This window comes from Myotis yumanensis, unplaced genomic scaffold, assembly GCF_028538775.1.
Source record: "Myotis yumanensis isolate MYYU_CA2020_CCGP unplaced genomic scaffold, mMyoYum1.0.hap1 SCAF_10, whole genome shotgun sequence".
In the NCBI taxonomy this organism is placed as follows: domain Eukaryota; kingdom Metazoa; phylum Chordata; class Mammalia; order Chiroptera; family Vespertilionidae; genus Myotis; species Myotis yumanensis.
Window position 1 is genome coordinate 57,534,997 of NW_027223761.1, and position 17,683 is coordinate 57,552,679.

Sequence of the window (17,683 nt, forward strand, 5' to 3'; positions counted from 1 at the left end):
TGACATGAGTCCTGGCTTTCTGTACCTCGGGCAATAAACTCTGAACCAGCTCACAACAGCAGACACACCTCCCGCCACCTCCTGTGGTCAGGGCAGAGAGGAAATCGTTCTTTATTCAGAAAAATCTCAGCAGGAAGGCCGGGGAGGGTTGGGGGGCAGGAGGGAGGGGGGTAAGAGATCAACTGAAGGACTTGTATGCATGCATATAAGCATAACTAATGGACATAAGACACTGGGGGGTAGGGGAGACCAGGAGATTGTCAAGGGCGGGGAAAAAAAAGGGAAACATATGTAATACCCTTTGTAATACTTTAAGCAATAAAAAAATTTTAAAAAAAACAAAGTAAATGGATTAAGTAACATTAAAGAGATCATAAGAAAAATAAAAAAAGTGATAAACCTAAATAAAAAAAAATTTAAAAAAAGAAAAATCTTGGTTTATGGGTGGGGAAAAGGCATATTAAATGGGCAGTACTAGACAGTGAATAGAGTATTCTAGCTCCTAGCCTCATTCAGTAAATATTTGGTACATGACACAAAGTTTCCAACTGTGAAAAGGTAAGCTTCTATGAATAGGAACTGGGATTCCAGTTCCTCAGGGAAAGGAGATATATGAGAATACACATAACAGTATCAAACTGTTTGCCTCTCTGCTGTTTTAGTCATTACAGTAGTAGTAGCAGGCATTTATTGAATGCTTTCAATGTGCCCAGCCCAGTGCTAAGTGCTATATATGCATTATTTCATTTCACCCTCATGCAACTTCATGAGGTAAGAACTATTATTGTCTCTATTTTATCCACGAGGCTTCAGCAAGTCAAATTCCCTGAGGTTACAGAGCAAGGAAGAGGCAGGACCAGGAAGCAAACCAGGTCTATTTCTTCCTAAACAATCCAAATACCACCCCCTTTTACATTTTAATATATACTCAAACTTTAAATCTATTCAACCTTACTCATACTCTTTATGCATTTTTAAGTATGCCACATGCTATTAAAAAAAGTCACCAACACTCAAGTCCTTCAGCATGTACTCAGGAACCAGGATGACCCTGACACTGAAGAATCCGTGGCAATAAAGACATCCAAAAACTGGATCAAAGGCAAGAACCAATTTTACTCCCACTGTGCTCAGGCAGCACGCCCAGGGAAGCCTGCCTGACCACCTGGACCAAAGCGAGCCCTCTCTGCTCACTGCTCATCACACGGTCTCTATTATGGTCCTTAACACAGGGGAATGTCCACACACAACCCCACTAATCAGTGAGTTCTTGAGAGTAGGAACCATATATGCCAGATTCATCTGTGAGCTTCCAGAGCACTAAATACATAATAAACGACAGAAGACATACAAATTCTTAAGAGGGTAAATGTGAATCACAATTTGATTATAAGACATAAAATTGTGCCGAAGCCGGTTTGGCTCAGTGGAAAGAGCGTCGGCCTGCGGACTGAAGGGTCCCGGGTTCGATTCCCGTCAAGGGCATGGACCTGAGTTTCGGGCACATCCCCAGTAGGAGATGTGCAGGAGGCAGCTGATCAATGTTTCTCTCTCATCAATGTTTCTGACTCTCTATCTCTCTCCCTTCCTCTCTGTAAAAAATCAATAAAATAAAATAAAATAAAATTAAAAAGACATAAAATTGTGAAACTTCTAGAAGAAAACATAGGAGAAAATCTTTGGGGTACAGGCCTAGGCAAAATGTTCTTAGATGTGACACCAAATGCATAACCCACAAAAGAAAAACAAAATCAACAAACTGAACTTTATCAAAATTAAACATTTTTTTCCTGCAAAATATCCTGTTGAAAGGTTAAGAAGACAAACTGCATGCTGGGGAAAAAATGTGGAAGCAACATATCTGACAAAGTTTTAGTACCTAAAACATATGAAGGACTCTCAAAGCTCAATAGTAAAAATAAAATAACAACCCAGTTAGAACATGGCCACAAGACAGAGCAGGCATTCCACCAAAGAGGACATACAGATGGCAAATAAGTTCATGAAAAGATGTTTAACATCATCAGCCATTAGGGGCTGCAAATTAACACCATGATAGACTAGAACCCTTTGGGAGCAGTTAGAATAATAAACAAATGCAGGTGAGGATGCAAAGGAACTGGCCCTCTCATACTCGTGGAAATCCTAATATATAAAAAGCCAGGGGCCATCACGACCAAAACAACTGGGCGAACGACCAAACAGCAGGCTGCGTGGGGCGACCAGGCTGGCAGGGGGGGCAGTGAGGGACGACCAAACAGCTGAACAGCAGGCTGCGTGGGGCGACCAGGCCGGCAGGGAGGACAGTGAGGGGCAATCAGGCTGGGGGGGGGGAGGGGGCGGTAGGGGCGGCAGTTGGGGGCAACCAGGCCAGAGGGAGGGCAGTTAGGGATGACCAGGCCAGCAGGGGGGGCAGTTAGGGGTGATCAGGCCAGCAGGCAGAGGCAGTTAGAGGCGACCAGGCAAGCAGTTAGGAGCCAGCGGTCCAGGATTGTGAGAGGGATGTCTGACTGCGAGATCAGGCCTAAACTGGCAGTCAGACATCCCTCAAGGGGTCCCATATTGGAGAGGGTGCAGGCTGGGCTGAGGGGACCCCTCCCCTGTGCATGAATTTCATGCACCAGGCCTCTAATGTAAAATAATACAGGCAACTCTAGAAAAGAATTTGTCAGTTTCTTAACTGACATACACTTACCATACAGAATCAAGCAATCACACTCCTGGGCATTTATCTAATATTAAGAACCCCCAAACTGGAAACAACCTGAATGTCCTTCAGTAAGGTGAATGGTTAAATTGTGGCACATCCATACTATGAAATACTGCTTAGCAATAAAAAGGAATGGCCTGTTGAAAATACAACAGCTTGGTTAGATCTCAAGGGTATTGGGCTTAGAGAAAAAGCCAATGTCTAAAGGTCACATACCACATGATTTTATTTATATAACATTCTCAGAATTATAGAGATGGGGTGTGGGGGGAAGGGAGATGGGTGTTACTATAAAGGGCTGGCACCAGGGAGATCCTTGAGGTGATGGAATAGTTCTGTACCTGGACTGCGGTGGTGGCTACAGGAAATCTACACATGCAAAAAAACTGCATAGACACACACACACACACACACACACACACACAAACGTGTGCATGTTAAACTGGGGAAGTCTGAATATGCTCTGGGGATTGTACCAATGTCAATTTCCTGCTTCCGCTACACTAATGGCTAATGAGGTCCCACACACAGATTAAAACATACACTGTAGGATTACGTGACTTCATTTTTTAAAAAAGTAAATCCAATTCCCTAGGCCCGTGGTCAGCAAACCGCTGCTCTCGAGCCACATGCGGCTCTTTGGCCCCTTGAGTGTGGCTCTTCCTAAGCCTTAGGAGTACTCTAATTAAGTTAATAACAATGTACCTACCTATATAGTTTAAGTTTAAAAATTTTGGTTCTCAAAAAAAATTCCAATCATTGTACTGTTGATATTTGGCTCTGTTGACTAATGAGTTTGCCAACCACTGCCCTAGGCCCTAGGGTCTTAACAGGGATATATTTCCTAACACCTTAGAGCATCAATTGACAACCTTTCTCATATCACGGCACACATAAACTAAATACTAAAATTCTGCAGCACACCAAAAAATATATTCTTTGCTGATCTGACCAAAAAAAAAAAGGTATAGTTGATTCAGTCACATTGGACAGCTATTGTTGTGTTAGCTGTTGTCATTTGTTTTTTGACAATCTCATGGAAAAGCTGACTATAAAAGTCAGCTAATTGCATGTGTTAAAATTCTTGCGGGCACACTGGTTGAAAATCGCTGCCTTAGAGCTATCCCCCCAACCCCCCTCATAAAAGGAAAACCAATGCCTGATGTGGGAGCCCCTCTGGGAGTCCAGGAGTCCTGTCCTAAGTGCTTGGAATGAACATACCCTAAGGTTTCACAAGGGAAGCAAAGGGCCTCCCAAGTTAGAGAACGCAGCATGGTGCCAACACGCAAACAAGCCCAGGCCTAGCTTCCCACCAGCAAAAGTAGTGTACTGACCTACCCACATGGCCAAGATTTAAATTCTGTCTTTCCTCCAAGACAAAACAAAGTCAAACCAACAGAATAATTTTTTTAATTGCTAAGCAAACAAACAAAAACGTCAACAACCCCAGACTACTTCCAACAAACCCTATAATCAAAGATGTCCTCTTACTTGACCTCCAAACTACTCCTTGCCTTTCAAGTATTCTATTGCCTAGTGATTCTGGGGCTTAAGAGCCTACAAAAATTAATGAGAAAAAACAGGAGAAAAATTATTCAAAACACTAGAGAATTTCCTGACCTGAGCTTCCACATGCACTTAAAATGCCAGCAGCCACATTTGGGTGGGGTGGGGAGAGGGGTATTACAATTCTCCAAAGAACTGTGCACATCAGAAATACTAATAGGTCTTACAAAGTTACTTCCTTTTCATTTATGGGCCTGGAAAATCTTTCAGGTTTTTACAATTTTTACTAGCAATCCCCTTGTTTCATAGTCATTGTTTTTTCTTTAAAAGGCTTACATTATATATGGTAGTGCATGGTTTTGCTTTCCAAGGTTCCAGTAACCTCAGTCAACCTCAGTCTAAAAATATTAAATGGAAAATTTCAGAAATCAGCAATTCATAAGTTTAACATTTCACGCGGTTATGAGCAGCATGGCCAAATCTCGCGCCATCCCAGTCCATCTGGCCCAGGATGTGACCCACCCCTTTGTCCATTGTGTATACTACCTGCCCATTTGTCACTTAACTGCCTCAGTTATCACATGGACCGTCCTGGTATCGCAGTGCGTGTGCTCAGGTAACCCTTATTTTACTTAATAATGGCCCCAAAGTGATTCACATAACTTTTATATATTTGGCTAATATGCAAAGTGTCCCCTTGGGAGTTCCACCGGGAGACGGGGAGTTTGATCACTCGCTATGACGTTCGCTGACCACCAGGGGGCGGCATGGAATGAAGGGAAGGCCCCGATCTGCCCTGATTGCCGGCCAGGCCTAGAGACCCTACCTGTGCATGAATTTCGTGCACCGGGCCTCTAGTTATAGTATATTGTTATAACTGTTCTATTTTCTTATAGTTACTGCTAATTTCTTACTGTGCCTAATTTATAAATTAACCTTTATCATAAAGATGTATATACAGGAAAAAACATAGTATAAATGGGGTTCAGTACTATCCGCAGTTCCCGACATCCACTGGGAGGTAATGGGGGAGTGCAGTAGTACTTTATCATTTTCAGAGCACTTCCACAAAGTACTAAGTAAAAATACAGCACTGGTACTGAGGGGCTGTACTTTTCTTTTTTTTCTTTTTAATATATTTTATTGATTTTTTACAGAGAGGAAGGGAGAGAGATAGAGAGTTAAAAACATCGATGAAAGAGAAACATCGATCAGCCGCCTCCTGCACATCTCCTACTGGGGATGTGCCCACAACCCAGGTACATGCCCTTGACTGGAATCGAACCTGGGACCTTTCAGTCCCCAGGCCGACGCTCTATCCACTGAGCCAAACCGGTTTTGGCGAGGAGCTGTACTTTCCAACAGAATTCTCACCAGCCAGACTGCCATCTAATTTCATAAATTGGCTCAGCCATCTCTCCCAGGCTTGGGTCCACACTCCTGCACAAGGGTAGACCAAAAAAAGGCAGATGCCTCCGGACGAACTGGCCAAGGCAGGCATTCTCAAGTCTAATCAGCAGTGCGCCTGCCCATAAAACCACTCACATTCCTGCGTTCATGTGCTTTTCTTAAGCAGAGCACTTTAAAATCTCATTTAAACCGAAAGTCCACCATTAACTTCCATGAAAAGATATATTTTTAAATGCTTTGCTCTCCATGTGCCCTTCCATACATTAGTATTCTTCACCCTCTCTCTGCACAGGACCTAAAAGACCAACACTTCTGTGCACTTTAAAAAGAAGGGGAGGGGGGAATGGACCTTCTAAGTCCAGCATCTTCTCCCCCTCCTATCCACTTGCAGAGGTTACAAGGGTTTCCTTATCTTGAAAATGTATCTCTCCAAAAACGAAACACTCCCCCACCAACACCTCACCAGGGGGAGCAGGGCATCTTTAAAGCCTTCTCTATGCCCTACTCCTTTTCATTCTGGTCAAATAAGTGGCTTCCAATCCTTTACTCCTCTGTAAAACAGTTCAAAGTGTATGTAGGTATTGCTCTCATAAGTCCCATAAAGAGCAGTCATACTAAAGGCACTATAACGCTCAGAGCAATGTGTTGGGAAATGAATTTCACATTGGTCTAGAGCAGTGGTTCTCAACCTTTCTGGGCCATGCCCCACCTAAGCATCTCTAAAATCCTGATGCCCCCTCATGTAACACATAATTCTTATTATTCAAAAGTGAACTCCTATTCACATGGAGAAAGCCTAAAAGGTCATTAACTTAACAAGCTTCATAGAAAATGGCATCCATGAAAGAGAAAAATAAAAGAACGAAAGGACATTGAAGTACTGAGGAAGAAATCACTAAAAAAATTATTTTAAAAAGAATAATAATATGAACTGATATGAGAAATAGCAAATGAAGTTTCAAAACATATATAATAGAGAACTGAAATGGATAAATGTGTCACAATATATATTTATATACTGTATATGAGGCCCCTAGAACCAGAAGAAATGCAAAAAATTCACCGTTAATAACTCATTCTCGAATTGCCCCCTTGTGGGCGGCGTGTGCCCTACGTTGGGAATCACTGGTCTAGATTCTTCAAGAGTTCGAAATCTAGACAGACCCCTAATTGTTAACGTGGGTCTGACCACCATAGGGAGCTACCAGAATCCAGAAGTGGTGGACGCCAGGAGTGATGGGCAGTGAGGAGCAGGGGTGTCCATGAATGGTGGGCAGTCAGGAGCAGGGGTGTCCAGGAATGGCGGGCAGTCAGGAGCAGGGGCGTCCAGGAGTGGCGGGCAGTCAGGAGCAGGGGTGTCCAGGAATGGCGGGCAGTCAGGAGCAGGGGTGTCCATGAATGGTGGGCAGTCAGGAGCAGGGGTGTCCAGGAATGGCGGGCAGTCAGGAGCAGGGGTGTCCAGGAGTGGCGGGCAGCCAGGTGTAGGGGTGTCCAGGAGTGGCGGGCAGCCAGGTGTAGGGGTGTCCAGCAGTGGTGGGCAGTCAGGACTAAGGGTGTCCAGGAGTGGTGGGCAGTCAGGAGTAGGGGTGTCCAGCAGTGGTGGGCAGTCAGGACTAGGGGTGTCCAAGAGTGGTGGGCAGTCAGGAGTAGGGGTGTCCAGGAGTGGCGGGCAGCCAGAGGAAATCTGTCAGTTTGGCAGGGACCCAAGCAGCAATTTGGAAGCAGAGAGCCATGACTGTTCAACATTTCAAGTCCTGACTATTCTTTTCTCTTTTTTTTCAGCTTAAAACAAAAAAAGGTTTTTTTAAAATATATTACACAGGAGCAGCTGAATGAGGTTATTCTGTCAAGCCCTGACTTTTCATTTCCGAAAAGCAAGGACATTTTTTTGAAATCGTAGCTATTAATATCCCTCCATTCTGGTTTTACTTGCTTATGGCAAATAGCATTATTGTTTGGAGCAGTCAGAGGCATCTCAGGGTATCATAAATGGCTCTCTACCACCACCACCCCCCACCCCAACCACCACCACCCACGACTTGAGCAGCAGTACAAAAACTCAACCCTCGTAGTGATATGCCTAGAAGAAGGTCATGGGCAACCGTGTCTGCACTGTGTCACGATGGCAAGGGAGCTCAGGGCCCAGGGGCCCAAAACGTTGGTCCAAACCACAAAGCCTCCTGAGGCTGCATGCGGAGGGTCCCGCCGCTGAAGCCCCAGTCCACCCAGTGATCCACATGCAAGCTGGGCATTTTCCAAAGCTTTTGTCAATTGGAGACAGTAAACCAACACCGAAGTCACAAAAGCAAAAAACCTTCGAACAAAAATGGAAAGTCTTCCCTTCCACCAGCCAAGATACTAGAGAGCCAGGCGTGGCGAGGCTAGGGAGCTGCGGGCAGGCAGGAGTCGGGATTCTCCAGCTGGGGCTCCCAGGGGTAACCCGGGCATCTTCGCTACCAGCTCAGTCCAGGCGGCGGAGGCCCTCGAGGTGGGTGCGTGCAGGGGCTGTCAGTCCAGCAGGGCTGACTACCGGGCACGTTAGGCCCCTGCCCAAGCGCAGGGCCTCGGCTCCACTCGGCTGTCATCCATCGGGCGACGCGCCAATCTCCCTCCCGCCACCAATGTCACAATCCAAGAAAAAAACAGTTCATCTTGGAAAGTTTGATCCCTTTCCCCACCCCGCACCCCCCGAAACCAGATTCTTTTAAAGGCGGCATTAATAGCAAGGGAGAGCTAGATGAACTCCCCGGCTTCGGTCAAATAAACCGGGGAGAACAAAGAAGGCGAAGAAGCTAACGCGATCCAAGCCTAGGCGTCCGGGGCGCAACCCCTGCCTCTCTCCCATCCGCCAGGGCCGACTCCCCCGCCGGCAGGAAGGATCAGGCCGGGAGCGCGCAGCCCGTCGGGGCGGCGGGTGTGCACGCCTTTGTCTCGCGCGGAGGGAAGCGGCCACCGGCCACCCCCTTTCCGCCTCCTCCCTCGGCAGTCGGGAGACCCGGGCGCGGGCGCGTCTCCGAGAGCGCAGCCATATGGCAGGGCCCCTCCGGAAAGGCCGGTCCCCGCGTCCGGGCGCGCCCGCACCCCGGGTCCTGGGCCCCGCGGGCGGACACAACTTCCCAGTGTTGGAGGGGGCGCCGAGGAACAGGGCTCTGTGACTCCACCCGCTGGCACTGGGGGCCTACAGGGTGGCGCGGAGACGGAGTTCTGCTCTTTAAAAAAAAAAAAATCTGGGTAAGAGAGCAGGATTCCAGCGGCGATCACTTGGGCCCCTGGCGCCGAATCGGCTGCCCGAGTCTCTCCGAGCCGAGGCTCACTCAGCGCCGGGCCCCCGAAGAGGGCGCCCAGCCTCGAGCAGCAGGGGGCGGGGAGCACCGGGTCCCTCCCGTGGGAGACCTGGAAGACGCGGAGGCGCATCCCGAGCGGGGACGGGTTACCTTTCACCGCAGACTCACAAGTTCCCCGGCGCAACTTTGCCCTCCACATGAGGCGATCATGGCTAGTTCAGTGCCGCGGTGGGAAGAGGCGGCCGCCAGGCAGCGCGCAGGGCATGGCGTGGGGCTGCGCGGGGAAGCGGCGCCCGACCATCAGCCCCATTCACACAGGAAGAAGGGAAATGCCAGGGCTTCACCTCCAGCCCCAAACCCGACCACCGCTGCTGGGTCCTAGAGCGTCCCGCGCGCTCCCGCCGCGCGGGTCGGGGAGGGTCGTCCGGGCTCGTCACTGTAACCCTACACTCCACCCCGCCCCGGCGCCCGGCCGCTGGGCCCTAGAGCCCGCCCACAGTCGGGATCCGCCGTCCTCGGGTCCAGGAGCCCGCCAGCTGCCGTGGCCTGAAGCTCCAGCGGACAAGTCTCCCGGAGAGTTAGGAAGGCGATAGCCGCCCTTGTTTTGTCCCCCGCTGCGGTTTAATTAATGTCAGACTGGCCAGTTCCTCTTCCTTCGACTTGCTCTCCCTTCCCACCAGGCTAACTCCGGCAGATAATCGGTTTCTTATCTGTCCTCTAAATCCAGGCTAGGTTCCGTTTAGGATTTTTTTTTTCCTTAAGTGGAATTTCCAGGTGAAAAGTGGCCACACACTTTCCTCGTTGCATTCCCCAGGCCCCAGGGCTTCTGTCACACGCGGAGATTGGACGACATGCTGCTAACAGGTCTTACACAGCCTTAGCTCTTAAATGTACTGTACATCCTGTGGCCACAAACCCCAAGCCGTCATCTGCCCCAGTGGAGGCAAAGACAGTGACTCTGGGAAAATGTGGCTGATTCTCCCCCACCTCTTATTAAACCAGGCCTTACTAAGTAACATTCTTCACCCCCCCCCCCCCCACCCCACCTCCCCATCTATTAAATTATCCAGGGCAGGCCTTGGGAGTCTGGATCTGGAGACAGGGAACGAACGCCCCACCATAACATTTCTCCCCGGCTTTCAAAGGCTGCTCTCTGCTCCCAGGACCAGAGGCCAGGTGATACTGCGGTTGCGCAGGAAGATGTTAATAGGAGAGTTAGTGCACGCACACCGCACACCGCTGGTGTGCCTCTCCTCTCCTTGCCCTTTCACAGACCAGGATCCCTTGGAGCATTCCTGCCAGATTCTGACAATCGCCTATTTAGATTGCCAGCAGTTATTCCCCTTCAGTCCTTCCTCTTGGATTGTGTGTTCTTTTGATGATTCCAATCTAGTCTTCTGATTCCCAGGATGGCTAGCTCAGGAACCTCTCCAGATAAAGTCCAAATGCAGTAATTTAACAATTATTTACCAAGTACCTTCTCTGTTTAAAGTCAGCTATCCTAGTACTTGGTAGCACACAAAAGCAGCTAAGCCCTTCACAGATTTATTTCAGAAGACAAGATATGCAAACAAAACAGGAAGGCAACAACACAAGGGCTGGAGGTGCCTGGGAAAGGTGGAGAGAAGTTCTGACTGAAGGAGGAAGGAGAGCACTGAAGGGTGGTGGAGCTCAGAGGCAGCTAGCATTTTAGCACAGACTGGGAAAGAACAGACAGAAAAAGGAGGGAAGGAAGGAAGGAAACGCACATTTATTAACTGACCGCTATTAGATACCATACTGTATCTTAGGAGGCAACAGAATTTATAAGTTACAAGCACCCCTGGGAACAAAACAGGCATGGACTGAGTCATAGCACAACCACTCACCATCTGTGTAACCTTGGGCCAGTTGCCTAACTTCTCTAAACCTCAGTTTACACAGTGATGAAAATAGCACTTAAGCCTCATAGGGTAGTTGTGGGACCGAACGAAGTAACAAACGTAGAATATTTAGCACAATGCATATAAGTGCTCACCATATACTTGCTATGATTATTTCAACCAAGCCTCCAATAGCCCTATAAGGCAGAGAGGATCTATAAAATAGTTGCAGGAAGCAATGACCTGAAAGCTTGGGGCAAAGGAGATGGGAAGGAAGAGATACCATGCAGATACCTAATCTTTGAAGATACCACATGCAATGAAGAAAGATACCAAACCTTTGGAACAAGATTGTCCTCTTTTCGTGGACTAGATGGCTATCCTGGGAGAAAGAGCAATGCAATCAAGTTAACCCAGATTTTGGACCTGCGTCATAGGGAGAATGGACCGTTCTTTGAAGAATAGGTCATTGGACCCATGATGCAAGAAGCAGCGGTGAGAGACTGAGAGAGGAAACTTGTCTGAGAAAGATGTTAAGAGACTTACTATCCCCTGAGCAAAAGGAAATACGAAGAGCTTGAGTGAGAAGCCAAGAAGAGGTACAGAGGTGAAAAAATGAAGCTGTGAAGATTGGTTTACCTGGAATGCCCACAACAAAAAATTAGGGAAAGAAGGAGGAAGAGGTGGTAGAAGTAGAGAACTGGGCAGGTTTAAAGGCATGGAAGACAGGAAACTTAGGAATTGGGTCCCTTTCTCTAACAGATTCCTCGACTTCTGATGAAGTGACAGGCACAGCTTGTGGGCTCAGGAATCTTCTGATTCAATTAGGTGGACCAGCCTAGACTCTTCATATTGATACCAAGTGATAACACAAGTCAAATTCATAGCAGCATCGACAGAAAGACCTGCTGGAGGCCAATTTCCCCCTCCATATACCTGAACTTCAACTATTAATAATCACTACATCAAATATGGAAAATGAATAATCTTCTACATCAATTACATCTGAATCTATTGTTCAGGAACTAAGGCCTGAGAAAAAGACTTTGGATCTGACTAGCAAGAGATCATCAATAACACTTTACAGTAATACTTGGTTGGAGATTCCAAAGTATGGGCCAAATAGGAAGAAGGCATGTTAATAATAAAAACTAAATGCAGTTTCACTATCAGCCAGGTGAACCAATCAGCATCTGTGTTTTCTTTGGATCTGCACAAACACTCTAAAGGTCAGCATCTTTCCTTTCTAAAGTGACACAGGTTGTCTTTTACTCGCCCCTAGGAAAGTTAGGAAGGTGGTGATGGAACAATTTCAGCGTTCTTAGGGACAGCTCAGAGAACTGTCTCCAAACCGGGCAGGCACCAGGATGTACCAGACAAGCACAGAGGCCGGAAGAAGGGTGAGGTAATAGGCATCCAGGTAAAGGAGCATGAACTTGGCCTTTAGAGTAAGTCCTGGCTCCACCCATTTCCAACTATGGAGAGTAACCTAACAAGAGCCTCGGCTTCCTCCTCTGTGAAATGGCTGCCATATTACAGGTTAAAAATAAAGCATTATGGGAGCACAAAGGAGTGACCAATTTTGCAGGATTCGGGGGTGGGAGAGGGTGAGAAGTTTCCAAAAAATCCACTGAGAGAAAGATATTACTAGTAAAGGCATGGGCATGTCACATGGCACTTGCCTCCTCTGGAGATTCTGACACACGCCTTGCCTCATCTTGCAAACTATTGACAGGAACAAAATTCAGGGACTACTGGGAGTGCTTAAAGTAGAGGGCAGGGAGACTATTGCTCTGACAAGAGGAAGGGCAGGGGATGAGCTTTTGCCAGGCCAGAGTAATGAAGAATGGAAGAGTGAAAAATGAAGAGGAGGAGGAGAATGTGAAAGAGAAGTGGAAGATACATAGGGGAGACACCTCTGTAGTTCTGGAAATTTCAGGTGCCTTAGACATGAGGGAACTCCTCCTAGGAGGATTTAGATGTATTGTAACAGATCATCTGGAAACCTACTCAGTTTGAAATGTACCCAAAGACTCATTATGAAAAAACTTCCCAATAAATATGTATTAAATACCTCCTAAGGGCCAGGGTGTATACTACCAACCTACATGGGCGTTTGGCTCAGTTAGTAAGCTACGGATCGGCCTGTTTGTCTGGATGTTATTAGCTTCATGCCCATGTGACACACCAGTCTCTTCTTGGCTCATGACTTTCTCCTATGAACTTATTACCAGTATGCACTAAACACACCATTTGTTCTATCTAAAACACAAGAAACAGAGAGTAGATATGAACTCGTCCAGGGAAAATGCACCTACACTAAATAGCTAAAGAGGAAGGGTAACCCTAGCTGGTTTGGCTCAGTGGATAGAGCGTTAGCCTGGGGACTGAAGGGTCCTGGGTTCAATTCCGGTCAAGGGCACATGCCTGGGTTGTGGGCTTAATCCCCAGTAGGGGGCGAGCAGGAGGCAACCAATCAATGATTCTCTCTGATCATTGATGTTTCTATCTCTCTCCCCCTCTCCCTTCCTTTCTGAAATCAATAAAAATATATTTTTTTAAAAAAATAAAGAGGAAGGGTAGAGACATTGGTCCCAAATGAACCCGAAGTCAGATCCTGACTGACATACGGAGTAGTTGTGAATATAAAGAGCCTGGCATATAGCAGGTATTTAATAAATGATATGCATCTTAATTAGTATTTGCCACTATTACTACTACAAAAACCTTGGGAGTATTAAAGGTCATACTTTTTGGTTGATTATCTCAGGATTTCTCAGCCTTGGCACTATTGACATTTTAGGCTGGTAATATTTTGTTGTGAAAGATTGATCTGTGCATTATAGGATGTTTAACAACATCCCTGGTTTCTACTCACTAGATGCCAGTAGCAACACCCCACCCCAAATCAAATTGTGGTAACTAATAACACCTCCACAGATAATGCCAAGTGTCTCTTATGCGACAAACTGCCCCTGGTTGAGAACCATTGAGTTAGTGGAGTAACTGATGTTGCCTAGTTTACAGGCTCCCAAGCTTCTGATCATATTGATCATTCTACTGAGTTGTTGGGTGAATCCAATTGCATACTAATAAGCAGCAGCCTCGGTTTCATTTATCCTGTAGTATATCAAGCTATAATAGTGTCTTCCTTTCCCTCTTTTCACGAACAAAAAAACTAGTCATGGGTGCAGGGTGGAGGGGGTCAATGGGGAAAAAAGCAGACATCTGTAATACTTTCAACAATAAAGATACAGTTTAAAAATATACAATATCAGCCAAAAAGCTAATCATGTTTTACTCTCTTATTTCCAAAGATGATATAGACACCTTTTTTTCCTAAAACTAGGATCATACTGAATTCCTAAAATAACAGCAACACAAGATGACTATTAAAAACAAGGATTGTCACAATAATTGGACATAACTTAGGTTAGAATGTTCATACTTGAGATCCCTTGTGGTTGCCATTCTGAAAAGGATGCTTTGGTATTTTATTCAGAAAATATGTGCTTTCTGCCCATAGCTAGAAAGAACAGTGAGAAGAATGGCCCCTCCACAACTTATACAACAGTTCTCGTCCTCCTCTTTCTAGAATATACACTAAACACCATCATGTCTTGTACTTTAAATGCCAAAGACAGAGAAATGGGGAAGCTCTCACCACTCCTGGGGGCTTCAGCAGCTCTGGATGGTTCGGTTCAGGAGAAACACTTGTTTTACAGCATAAACTCAGAGTGGGTGAGGTGTTAAAATTTAAATGATGTTATTCATCCAGAAATCAGGAAGTACTTATGGTGTATCTGAGATAGAGCCAGTGTCATACGATGCAGAACAGTCTTCAGAAAAGTTCAAGGTAGAGAGTGAAATAATTAGAAATAACCAGAAAAAAATAAGTCCTAAACAGAAGGATTAACTGAAAGGAAAGCACAATACAGATTGAAAGAAGGCAAAACTATGTGAGCTCTACAATGGTTCATTTATTCATTCATTCAAAAAATGTTATCAATTACATTGAATGACAAGACACTCCACTTGTTGCCCAAATACCTTGGTATGGACTCTGTATTACTAAATGTACATAAATAAATCTATAATACAAATTTGTCCATGTGTGAGACTAACAAAGGAGAATGATGGCTTCTTACAGGGGTTGGGAAGGGAAGGCTTCTGGAAGGTGATGAAGAAGGGAGAGCAAACAGCATGTGCAAAGATCTCGAAGCAGGAAAGAGCTCAATGAGTGTAAGAAACAAAGGAGGCAAAGGGAGAGAGGACCTGCAGGAATCTGGTACCAGAATCCAGGGATGGGCCCAGGAAGAATTCCTTAGCCATGGTACCAGTCTCCCTTCTCCAGTGTCTGGGAATGGACCCTTTCCATTCAACCTTTACGGCATAAGGCATATACAGATGAGTTTCAAACTAAGTGGAAGTGAGAAAGGAAACATCAGAAAATGACCAATTGGGGGTAAAATATAACAGGATTAAATAGAAACAACCTGAAAGTAAACTCCACAGTCTATGTATTTGATCACAATATTTATACAAAAGATACGATCTCTCTAGAGGCTTCGAATGAGCCCCATTAAAAATGGGGAAGACCAGGATCCCCAGTGCAGTAGGGCAGTGGTTCTTAAACTTTAGCTGCATCAGTCACGGGAAGAGCTTGTTGACACACAGCCTCTGATTCAGTAGGTCAGGGTGGGGCCCAAGAATTGCATTTCTAACAAGTTCCCAGATGACCCTAATACAGCTGCACCATGGGTCACACTTGGAGAACCAGTGGTGTAGAACATTTGAGGGAACCTACCTTTCTATGAACACAAAATCCCAACCTAAATAAGGCAATTGGCAAGAGTCATTGTAGGAAAAGAATGGTCAAAGCCCAGTTCTCAGTTCTGATTTAGCATGTACAGAGTAGTGCCTCCTCTGTGCCAGGTGATTTCAAACACTATCGCATTTTATCGGTACCTGAAAGGGAGGTATTATCATCCAAGTTTTACGCATGAGGGAAAAGTCTAGATGAGGTTATGTGAATTTTCCGAGGTCAGGTGGCTTATGAGTGGCAGAGGCAGGATTCAAGCCTGTTGTTGTTGTTTTTTTAAATCAAATCCGTGAAATTCAATTTCTTTGTACAACATTAAAATATATTCCATAAAATGGCAGAGCAATCCAATAAAAGAACAGGCTCTGTAAAGAATAATTTGTTTGCAACAAGGTTATACATTTAATAGAGTTCTCCTGTAGTGTTTTTTTTAATTGTTCAAAGTATTACAAATAGTAGTACATATGTCTCCTCTTTTTTCCCAATTGACCTTCCCCATGCCAAACCTGTTTTAACCACTACATTACTTTCCCTGACAAGCAAGCAGTTCCTCCTCCCAGCTCACCTGGACAGGAGAGATGCTCCCCCCCAAGTCCAGCCTGGGTGAACCAGTGGAAAGCACTCTGAGGCCTGACCCTGGTGTAGCTAGTGATGGATGGACTCACAGACTCTTGGGGGCTGCGAGGGACCTGAACTTTTGCTAAGTTTTTCCCTTTTTGTGGAAGGGAGTAGGATCTATTAAGCCTCCACAAAATCACTATGCTAGGCATGTAACAAACATCCTCTTTTTCTAAACCACCAGAGGTGGTTTCCAGTCTGTGTGGCACAGTTAAGTATCTTAAAACACAGGCTGAGAAGTCAGATGGGCCTGGGATCAACTCCCCTTCTGCCACTCTTTCGTTACCTGACTAGCTAACTCACTTGACCTTACTAAAGCTTGGTTTTTCCTTCTTTTAATAAGTAGTAGTTAACAACAGTATCCACCTTAAAGGTTGTGAGAAATTCATGAGTCAACGGCATGTAAAGCTCTCAGCACAGTGCTTAGCATGCAGCACATACACCATAATTATTAGCTATTATCACCAACTTGTTATCCATTTTCTTTCAAAATATGGTCACATTAGAGGACTTTTCATTATTGTTCTGCTAGACTGTGCTAGACACACAGTTTCTTTTTGTTTACATGTCCTGTGTTTTTGGAATATTTAATAGGTAAATCCAGGATATATGAATGATGACCATCTTGATTTCACCGCCACTCCCACCTCAATTAAGAAAAATATCTCCAGATATTGTTATAGACAAAACAGGGATGAAATGGTCTAGATTGTGCATTTTAGGCAAATCTATAATAATAAAAGCGTAATATGCTAATTAGACCAGACAGCCAAACGACCTTCCGGACATCATGGTGGCAAGGGCCGAGGCAGAGTGGTTAGGAGCGATCAGGCAGGCATACAGGCCAGTGGTTAGGAGCCAGTGGTCCCAGATTCTGAGGGATCCCAGATTGCAAGAGGGTGCAGGCCAGGCTGAGTGACCCTGCCCATGAACAAATTTCGTGCACTGGGCCTCTAGTTTACAATAATTAAATAACCATCACTAATGGGTATTGATTCATGGAGTGACAGTAATGTGGTTGCAGGCTTGATATCAAGGGGTCTGATGACCCCTTGATATGCCAAGTATTGGTCAAGTTATATAGTGAGATCATGTGCTCAGTTCTCAGTACCAGATTAAAGGGAAACACTCCTCAACTGTCAGGCAGTCAGCCGGTGTTGAGCAGGATGGGAATGGATGGAGAAACCAGAGCATATTAGGAAGATAACCAGCATGGAGAAGAGAAGATTAAGATACAATCTGATTGCCGAGACCGGTTTGGCTCAGTGGATAGAGCGTCTGCCTGCGGATTGAAGGGTCCCAGGTTCGATTCCGGTCGGGGGCATGTGCCTGGGTTGCGGGCGCATCCCCAGTGGGAGATGTGCGGGAGGTGGCTGATCAGTGTTTCTCTCTCATTGATGTTTCTAGCTCTCTGTCTCTCTCCCTTCCTCTCTGTAGAAAATCAATAAAATATATAAAAAAAAAAAAGATA

General features: G+C 45.7%; 1 protein-coding gene across 2 annotated transcripts in view; it reads right to left on the reverse strand.

The window, feature by feature from the left end:
* AMOTL1 (angiomotin like 1) overlaps positions 1–17,683 on the reverse strand; it is a 148,486-nt gene that overhangs the window by 86,288 nt on the left and 44,515 nt on the right. Inside the window, exon 1 of one of the 2 annotated variants that reach the window (XM_070425841.1) lies at positions 9,061–9,281. The exons of the other annotated variant lie outside the window; for it this stretch is intronic. Within the exon in view, the coding sequence (XP_070281942.1) occupies positions 9,061–9,109 (49 nt within the window). The 5' untranslated portion in view covers positions 9,110–9,281. Of the gene's footprint in view, positions 1–9,060; positions 9,282–17,683 lie in introns of those variants that run through there. 2 annotated transcript variants of the gene reach the window in all.